This window comes from Antedon bifida, chromosome 9 (genome assembly GCF_963402885.1).
Source record: "Antedon bifida chromosome 9, ecAntBifi1.1, whole genome shotgun sequence".
NCBI lineage: Eukaryota > Metazoa > Echinodermata > Crinoidea > Comatulida > Antedonidae > Antedon > Antedon bifida.
Window position 1 is genome coordinate 1552567 of NC_136234.1, and position 10620 is coordinate 1563186.

Here is a 10620-nt window from a genome sequence, read left to right on the forward strand (position 1 = left end):
ATTCTTAAAAATGTTTTTGTTGAATATGCCATTTTAATGTCACCAAATAGTTATCCACTTTGACCACAAATTGGATCGAAAAAAAAAAGTATTTACCTAAAAAAATGTAATTTAAAGCAAAAAATAGTCAAATTGGCTGCCAGCCAATGGGTTTTTGGTTGAATTTAACCATTTATTTTGTAATTTTATAAGTGAAAACATTAATTTTTTCCATTTTTTTTCCTACAGAAATGATTAACTTTATTAAAGCTACAAAATAATCTATTCAAAGTCTGATTTTATTAATCTTTATTTTTCATGTTTTTGGGGGACAATACATCTTTAAATAAAATAATAATACGAAAAAAACAATGAAAAAAACAAATAGACAAAATCACATATATATTATTTCTTTTCTGTACTTTTATACATCAACAAAAAACTATACATTGAACAAAATTGAAAACAGATTTACATTAGGTTACAAACACCATAAATCTAAATAACATTTTAATACTAATCTTTAATACTAATATTTAAAAATCTGTTTTAATGCAAATTAAATGAAAGACGTAAGTTTTATTGTATATAGGACTGTTTATTTAAATCAGTGGACCGGATCAGTTTTAAGGCAAAACATTTTAATTGCGCTGGGCAGCTCATAGCAGTGAATAGATAGAGAGATAGAATGACAAATTCTCCATCAGTGTAGTTTTATCGCCTTAAATAAATGGCCCTGTGTCAAAGTTTAAAAGTTCAATACAGTTACTACAGAAACTATTTTTTTAGTTATAATAATGTAACTTAAATTGTACAATATAAAACCTTATAAAAATATTATTCTGAAACTACTTTATATTTTAAAATTACACCCTGCAATGTTGAAGTTAAATAATATGACAGAATGCACAATTCCCCATTGCATGTTACTACTAATGTATACTGTACCGTATATCCTCTGGTATAATCACACCCCCTAGAACACGAAATTGGGCTGACTTTGCGGGGTGGGACTATACCCGGGAAACCCTAATTCAGGGGAAACAATTATTGGTAAGCACAAAACTCATCTGAACTGGCTAGAGAGAGGCCTAAAGTACATCCACATTAAAAGTCAATACTGGGACTATACCAGAGGAGATATGCCTGTTTGTGAAATCAGACATAAAGTAGGAGGTGGGATTAGACCAGAAGTGGGATTACAATTGGGAATATACGGTACATTATTCTACTAGGCTATAGTCAAATAAAGGCTAAAAATGCATTGCTCCAACATTCTGCCTTTGGCATGCCTGAAACTAATACACGCTGACATCTAATCTTATAATCTTTTATAAGTTATATATTTTATAAGATTTTGGGTTGTTTGTAGTAAAAATTATTTTCAAAGTAGTTTTAGTGACTCTGACTGATTTCACAAATCATCAAAACAAACATAGAAACATTTCTATCTACATAATATATATATATTTTGTTTCAATTGAATTGAACAAATATTATATAATCAAATAATCAATACTATATTATGTAATTATACATTTTCAACTGTAAAACGGTGGCTATCTTGGTAAATCTCAAATCTACTCCTTCAGCTATTCCTTTTCTCTGTTCCCATGTCAAAGTTCAAAGTTATTGATTCTATTATTTAGAGAATAAATGGAATCACAGCTTTCCTTGTTTTTGGATAATTGTCAAACTTTTCAAGATAATACCTAAAGAGAAAAAGACATTATACAGTAAAGCTCTGTCTACACTATCAAACTAGTTTGACAAAAAAAAAGTGTAATGTGCCCAAATATGGTAGTGATATGAAATCATCATGTCTATATATGGGCACATCACATTTACTTTGATAGTGTAGACAGGGCTTAAGATCATTTTTTTCATCATGCACAAGTAACTATACAGTATGAAAATGTAATAATAACAACTAACAGTAGAACCTCCGCTTTGAGACATCCCTATTTAATAAGTTAGTGTGAACACAGTTTTAATTAAGCAAGTAGAATGGATCATATGTGAACACACTTTAGTTAAGCAACTAGAAATAAGGCATGGTGTGAACACAGTTTTAATTAAGCAAATAGAAATAAGGGATCAACCATTGTGTGAACACGGTTTAGTTAAGCAACTAGAAATAAGGCATCATGGTGTGAACACAGTTTTAATTAAGCAACTAGAAATAGGGGATCATTGTATGAATGTAGTTTTAATTAAGCAACTAGAAATAAGGGATCATGGCATGAACACAGTTTTAATTAAACTATAAATAAGGGATAATCCATTGTGTGAACACAGTTTTAGTAATTAAAGCAACTAGAAAAAAAGACGACATGGTGTGAACACAGTTTTAGTTCATAAATCAGAAATAATTTAAGCACTTACTGGTGATGGTGACAAGCTCTTGGTCCAATGTTGCACAGAGTAAAAAGAAAAAATGAAAATCCAGAGAAAGACCAATTGGCTATTGCAAAACCCAACCACTCCAGAATCTCACCAAAGAAATTAGCACCTGACACATAGTTAAACATTCCACCTGAAAAAAGGCAAATATAACTGTAAATATAAATAAAAAATAAATCTATGATTGTGTTGAGAATCCTAGTACAGTAGTGTTAAGTGATTGATTGTGTAGCAAATCTATAACTGATTAGAAATTTCAAACCATTGCTACATTGTTTACGATTATATTATTTTAGCCCTTATTTAACAACTGATTCTTTGTACTGTACTTTATTCTCCACATATATACCAGTATAATAAGCAATTCTGTGTCACATGTATCACATGTGCTGTCTGTATTATGTTAAGGTTAGAGTTAAACGTATGGCCTACAGAGGACTGTATTTGAGAATTTGTCAATTACACTGGAAGGTGCTAAGCTGTTGTTTTGTAAAAGATCCTTAAAAAATGTAAGCATCTCTACCCCTGCCCTACAGACTCTGAATCCACTCCACCACACAGCAGTCCACATCAACTAAATTCATTTTACCTTTTGGTATCTTATATCCAGTCTCACCAGGTTTCCGTAAATTTCTGAGAATATAATCCGAGTGCAAATTAATGGACATCCCGGCAAAGAAAAGAAAAATACCTGGAATAAACAAAGCACTATAAATGTATAATTAAAACATTTTTTCTGTAAAAATTAATGTCATGACCAGTATACAAAACAATTACACAGATTTCTATGTGGCGTAATTCTGGAAAAACTAAAACTTTGACAACAGAAAGGATTTACTAAAGTATCTCAAAGTTATATGCTTATTATAATTCTGATGAATCTTTTAAACAAATTACAGATTAATTCTATATTTCACAGCGTATTATTATTAACATAATATTGAAATTATAAAGGAAAATCTGTCAACTATTTAACAACAATATTAATCTTTAAAATAATTATTCTTTTAAAAAATTCTTTATTAAAAACAAACTTACCCATTAAAAACCTAGGATCCAAAATCCAACTACTTGGATATTCACCATACATTGTAAGATACCTTCCTTGTATATATCCATTATACATACAAAACAAAAGGGCCAGAACAAACGGTAGAATGGGAGTATCCTTTCCACCACGTATCAAAAACGGGAACACAAGGGCTCTGGTAAAAAAAACAAAATGTTATAAATACAGACATTTAAAAATAAACAAATTAATCAATTATAAACAAAAAGCTAGAACTCTAAATGGCCTGTTCAGACATACGGCGGAGTTACTGTTTTGCCTCATAAACAACTCCATACATACATATATATGGGAGTATGTTTCCATAGGTGTTTGATCAGGAAATGACTGGGGTAATAATGTCCAGCGCATTGAGAGCTTGCTTATAATATGCGCTATATAAGAATGAACTATTATTATTATTATTATACAGAGTCTGAACTCCAACCAATCAACAGAAATGGTTAAATTAGAAAAATTAGTAGCGATTTCCAAATTCATTTGGTACTAAAATAAAACTGACTCTTCCACTACACTGTGTAGTAGGTTTACATTTAAAAGTGCTTTATCAATAGTCTTTATTTAAACAAAACATACTTTTGAAAAAACAAAACAAACAAGCAAAACAAAAAAACAAACAAACAAAAAACAAAACATACCTTTGAAAATAGTGAATAATAAAGAGACCACAAAGAATAACGTTCACTGGGTTCTTAGTCTGAGGACTATCTGTAAAGAGAACCAACGCCAGTGGTATTGACAATGCTGGAAGCTCTTGAACAATCCAAGCTACTCTCACATTGATCCTCATGGAGTCTGTGAGATGACCATAACGACCGTATGTAGCCTTAAACCACTGCAGCAGGCCCATAACGAAGATGGATAGAAACGCCAATGCCATTGCCATCCTTGAAATCAACTGTTCTTCGGCTGCACTCTGCCCGCTGTTTATTATATACCACAGCATAATTGTTCTTAGATAGTTGTCTCTGTGGACGAAAAATTGACAAATGTTCATGCTGGGTCAAATCAAAGAGCACTGCACTATATGACCAAGTATAATCCCATGGGGTCTGGGTATGAAATATGGGAAAAATAATAGGAGATGGGATTATACAAAATTAGGGGTGGGATTATACACAGATTGCATTAACAATGCAATATATTAAAATCTTGTGTCAGAATTTAGTCTACTGTAAATTAGGGGGTTAGACTAAACAAATGCAAGGAATTATAACTTGGTCATACCCCATGGTACTGTATATGATCTTTCAACCTACTATTAACTAATTATCTCTGGTGCATGAAAGAAATTCTATTGTAATGTTAAACAAACAATAATGAAATCAAATGAAATACAATCACCTGATATCAGGTGATCTTATGTAGTATGTACAGGAACCAGTAAGTTTTAAACAAAATGATCAATCTATTTTAAATAAAATATTAACTTCAGGTGGTGTACAGTAATCTATCTTGATGTCTGTCTTTACCATATCAATTGATACTACCAGTAAACATAATTATAATAATGCCAACATTTTATAACCAGATTTTCTAACATAATACTGTAGGTAGGAAAAATAGTACGAAAAGAGTCCGAGTTGGGTTTGTTAATTTTTAAATGAAAAAAAAACAAAACAAAATAGTAATACTTTCTGTAGACAATATTAGGCAAATTATGTTTAGGAATTCTTGATATTGGGGTTGAAAGTAGATGGTATTAGATACCTGTACAATTTATTAATGTATTAGTGTAATGTAATGAAATGAAATGTTAGAACCTACCAACTAAGTTTTACAATTATAATCCATCACAAAAAAAGTTAATGTCGTCCAAAAATATTAATTTAATTGAAAAAGTATAGCAAAATGTATTTTTATTACAAAGGAAATAATATCAAGTTAAGATGTTTTAAATCAAATTAATTTTTTTTTTGAGCTTTGAAATCAATTTTTACCAATATTTGCAATTACCCACTTTCCGAAGACACATACGTAGAGAACACTTTATATTGAGATTCAAGAAATATTAAGATTAAAGAATTAGGATTAAAGAGATATTAGGGTTATTAAATTGTGACAATTTTTGTTGACTATTTAAAATGAATAAAAACAAATTTGTTATTCAGTGTACATACCTAGTAATTGTTATTGTATTCAATATACAAATAGCTTGATTAGGCATGGAAACTTTGAATTTGTGACTAATTATTAAACATTTCAAAAAAAAAAAAAAATAATTACTTTCTAGGCCTACTGGTACATACAGCTGTTGGTATTTGTGACTTTAAATAAACAAATGCCTAATAATTATAAAGCCTTATCTTTTAACTGTGTACACTTGACTGATAATGACATGGCATGGTCCAAGCATGGCAAGTGGCGTGATAATTCCAGGGATGTAAACAGCTCAAGTAGAGCAACTATGTTTAAATACATATTTAAATGTTTTACTTTTGTTTAAAATAAGGATGCAATGTTGGTTTTTTTTTTTTTTTACTTACCATTTTCTTCATTGACCATTGTCTTTTCTCACCATTTTCCTAGAGGGATGTTTTTTTTAGGTTACGAGGGTCAGAGGCCTGAGAAAGACGGCTTTCGGCCTGATCAGGTCAATAGTCAATAGGCGTAGATATAGGCCTTGATAGAACCTAGCTTGGATCTACGACTAGTACTAACTACTACCAACAAGAGTAGGCTAGCTAGGCCTAGATGCAGCCACTGAGTAAACATTATTATTATAAAGTAGCCGCCCTAGGTCTAGGACTAGGTAGTAGCTTACACAACTTACTGCATAGGTTGTCCTATACTTTAATATTGTACCACTAGTCTAGGCCTATTAATATATTATAATATTTGTGTATATTATTATATTATAATACTGCCTAGGCCTAGACCTGGTTTGGGCCCAACTTGGTTAGGCAAGTTGGGGTTTATTATGCCTCCGAGTCATAGCCTACACTACAGTAGTAGCCCCTAACTAGGCCTAGAAACCCCCAAAGTAGATAGTGATACTCTCAGATGATAGTACTAGTAGACCTATTATTAGCTAGGCCCCTCCCTATAGTCTAGCTAGGTAAAATACTGTATATTACCTCAAATCTGACTGAAAATAAACCGTTATGAAGGTTGTAAAACAGGTGCAAACAAATGACCGGATGCCCAGTAGTAAACCTAGGCCTAGCACTCTCTCCGATCTCGATATGATCTCCACACCACGACGACGACGATGACAGATACAATATACAGTACCAATTGAATTTTGAAAACAAAAATCTAAACAATTTATGCCGCCCTCTGTTGGCTGAAAACTTTTTGACATACAAGACGCCGTACACACAGTAACACAAGAAAATTTAACATTTTGTGTCAAAATTTGTTTAAAGATATTATTGTCCCCTTATTTTTTTTTTTTTCTAATTTTTTTTAAATATGCCATTTTAATGTCACAAAATCGATAAATAATGCTATACCTTTTGGTTTACTGATTAATACAATAATCTTAAATATAAAATGGTGTCACCAAAAAAAATAATTTTTTAAAACCAAAATCACCAGTAATCAAAATGATTACAAGAGAGAATCCGGCCTAATTTACATATTTTGTTTTTTTTTTAGGTATGTTTTTATTTAGAGCGTGAGTAATACACGTAAATAAAGTCCTTGGTTATTATATATTGCTCAAACTTGAAAAATTAGATTTAAAAAAATCTTACTACCGAATTACTTGATTTAAACCAATCTGGCGATGCATTATCGCAAGATTTACTTTGATTATCACATTAATAAAATAGTTTCAATCTTTTATAGTTTTATAAGATTTCATCTCTTGCTTTGTAATATTTCCATCTGATTTCGTTAGTTGCTCTGCTTTTGCAAATATTAGAAAGAAAATCATTCCAAATAGATTGATTGCGGCAATTATTCTAAACATCAAAGACCATTGCCTCGCTGTATTCTGTAAAAACATAAATAGAAGGTATACATTAAACGTTTTAAATGATATATTTTTAAAATGTGCATTGCCATTCATTCATTCATCTTTTATTTCGAAAAAAAAAAGTAATTCCCCATAGCTCAATAACAAATTATATATAAACAACAACAATATATATATATAGATAGATCCAAAGGCAAATTACTGAAAAAATGACAATGCTGTGGGTATCAGTGGCTGGATCTCAATGGAGATAAAAAAAAAGCGAAAAGCTAAATCAAAACGATAAGTAAAACAGCCAGAAAAGTTAGCAGAGCTTTCGGGCAACACTAGCCCTTCATCAGTGCAAGTATATATATATATAGATATATAAAAAAAACCTACGCCACATAGTCACGTGGTTAAAAACAATAGCTTCATCCATCTACCATGTAGATTGGATGAAGGAAAAGCAAATTTTTGCTTTGGCTATTCAAAATGCCTATGGTAAGCATTTGTCCTGGAATATTGTATTTTCTTTTATGATTGTCTCTTTTGATTGTACTTCGTACTGATTAGTTTTTGTTTTATTATTAATAATATAATATCCTGGATTACTATAGCGTCTAATTTTGTGAAACTTCTAAGCGCTGATTATTACCCCAGTCATTTTTTTGGGGATCAAACACGTATGGAAACATACTCCCATAATGCAGCTAGTAATCAGCACAAAGTTGTGTCTTGATCTAACCGGGTACCCATTTATACCCCTGGGTGAAGAGAGGCAAACGTAAGTAAAGTATCTTGCCTAAGGATACAAGCAATGCGGCTAGAGTTGGATTCGAACCTCGATCTCACGATCAGTAGTCGAACACACTGCGTCACACGCCCTTACATTTATTTATTTATTATCACTAGCCCTTCATCAGTGCAAGCGAATGTACTTGGACAAGATAGATAGATGTATATAAGGCAAGCGCTGCCTGAGTGGACAGGAATAAAACAAATAAAACAAAAGAGGCATAAGGCTGGTGAATAGAGGGTGGAGATAGTATTGGGTAGAAAACAAAGAAGATAGCTTGGTAGAAAACAAAGAAGATAGCTTGGTAGATATAAACAATTTTGTAATAAAACTAAAAAACAGCTTATATACATTTGTAGCTTACATCATCTTTTATCAATATTCCAAGCGAGATTAGAACAATCATAACAACACCATGTCCTATAGATATCGATATTCCCATGATCACTGCCGAACCTTCTTTTGATACTTCTATAATGTTTGCCATGACACCTGGTGCATAGCATCCAAGACAACCAAACGACAATGTAATAAGTGTCAATGTCACTATTGGACTGTGTTCGAAGAAACCAATACAAGACATGCCCAAGGCAGGTATTCCCAGGGCTACAAAAAAAAAAGAATGTATAGATATAATTTCAATCGATTATTGGATTTAAAAAACGAAAAAGAAAATATTCGAGGCATACTCTACGGATGATAAACCAGGATGTGGGTCGGGTTATTGACATATTGATTGTTTACTTAATAATGACGGTTTGAAACATTTTCCATTTTGTTGACAACATTTTGAGGCAACAAATCCATTTTGTCTTAAGCTCTGTCTAGACTATCAAATTGTATGTGACCAAAAACGTGATGTGCCCATATATGGACACGATGACGTCATATCACTACCACAATCGTTCAAATCACATAAAGTATTTGTTACAAAAAGCGTGGTGCTCCCACTAGCGACGCAACGCAAGGACGTAACGCAACGCAAGTGAATTGACCAATCACAAGCGATGGCTTATTCGCTTGTGATTGCTAACTGTCTATAACTTCGCTTGTCATTGGTTAAAACGCTTGCCTTGCGTGTACGTCCTTGCGTTACGTTCTAGTGGGAACCAAGCTTTACATAATCACACGTGGGGAACCGACGATGCAACAATGCTGCAAACATCGCAGGTTTGATTTCACGCAGGCGGGGGCAAACACATTTATTGTAAGGGCATTTTCTTACGTTGCGTAGTTTGCGTTATTTTGCGTCGCTAGTGGGAACCAAGCTTAAAGTGTGATGGTGTAGACAGAGCTATAAGAAAAGAAATGATGTATGAATATAAGAACAACGTTTTAACTACCGGCCTTCTGAACAGACGAGTATCGACTTGGTATAGATAAAGATAATATACTGTATCTTACTTATTATTATAAAGAACTTTCTAGTATTAATAACACTGAAGTAGTGGCGTTGAATGATTACGTCAGCATATATTCCAGACATAATAGAAACAATACTTTCTATAATAGCTGGAATTGCCGTTATAAGACCGACCTACAACAGCAAAACACATTGTCATAAAATAAAGTCTTTTTATAAACATATTATAATACTTGAAAAGAGTAGCCTACTGAATGTTAAGAATTTCTAATAATTGTAGGCTATTTTAAACACAAGTTGTTCCCACTAGAACGCAACGTAACGTAACGTAAAGCGTGGTTCCCACTAGCGACGCAACACAAGGACGTAACGTAACGCAAGTGAATTGACCAATCACAAGCGATGGCTTATTCGCTTGTGATTGCTAACTGTCTATAACTTCGCTTGTCATTGGTTAAAACGCTTGCGTTGCGTTTACGTCCTTGCGTTACGTTCTAGTGGGAACGAAGCTTAACGTAGCGACGTAGCGACGCAAAGTGATGTATTGCGTAATTGGAACCGACGATGCAATGTAACCGGGAAACATCGCATGTTTGATTTCACGCAGGCGGGGGCAAACACAGTTATTGGAAGGGCATTTTCTAACGTTGCGTAGGTTGCGTTACGTTGCGTAGGTTGCGTTACGTTGCGTAGGTTGCGTTACGTTGCGTCGCTAGTGGGAACCAAGCTTTAGGGCCTAGGAAAGATTAGTACTATTATCGCATATGAAATAGTATTGTACTACTTCGACAAAAAAAGTCAACATCGGTAAATTGGATTCACTTGTAAAAAACTTATTTAAAAAATCTAAAATGTGCTTGTTTGTTATAATATGATTGCGGCAAAATAACATGAATTAAATGCAGTATTAATCTTGGTCATAACACAACGCAAGGACGTAGTAAGCGATATCTAAGTTTTTTAGCCATCATGATTTTAACCAATCAAGCGATGGATTATTCGAAATCGCTTGTCATTGGTCAACTCGTTTGAGTTGCGTCTACGTCATTGCGTTGCGTTTCTAGTGGGAATCACGCTTAATGGATCATACTTACGTATTTTCTATC

At 32.8% G+C, this 10620-nt stretch overlaps 2 protein-coding genes across 2 annotated transcripts; both read right to left on the reverse strand.

Moving 5' to 3' along the window:
- Positions 1-384: 384 nt before the first annotated feature.
- Positions 385-6661, reverse strand: LOC144852084 (3-oxo-5-alpha-steroid 4-dehydrogenase 1-like). The gene is made up of 6 exons (XM_078709788.1): positions 6529-6661; positions 4090-4419; positions 3421-3587; positions 2972-3073; positions 2365-2515; positions 385-1691 (listed from the first exon to the last, which is right to left on the reverse strand). Exons 2-6 carry the CDS (start codon positions 4395-4397, stop codon positions 1625-1627), a joined length of 795 nt encoding a protein of 264 aa, XP_078565914.1. The 5' UTR covers positions 4398-4419; positions 6529-6661; the 3' UTR covers positions 385-1624.
- A 302-nt stretch (positions 6662-6963) lies between these two features.
- Positions 6964-8695, reverse strand: LOC144851533 (sodium-dependent phosphate transport protein 3-like). Its single transcript, XM_078709048.1, has 2 exons — positions 8516-8695; positions 6964-7391 (listed from the first exon to the last, which is right to left on the reverse strand). Exons 1-2 carry the CDS (start codon positions 8636-8638, stop codon positions 7230-7232), a joined length of 285 nt encoding a protein of 94 aa, XP_078565174.1. The 5' UTR covers positions 8639-8695; the 3' UTR covers positions 6964-7229.
- Between the last annotated feature and the right edge of the window lie 1925 nt (positions 8696-10620).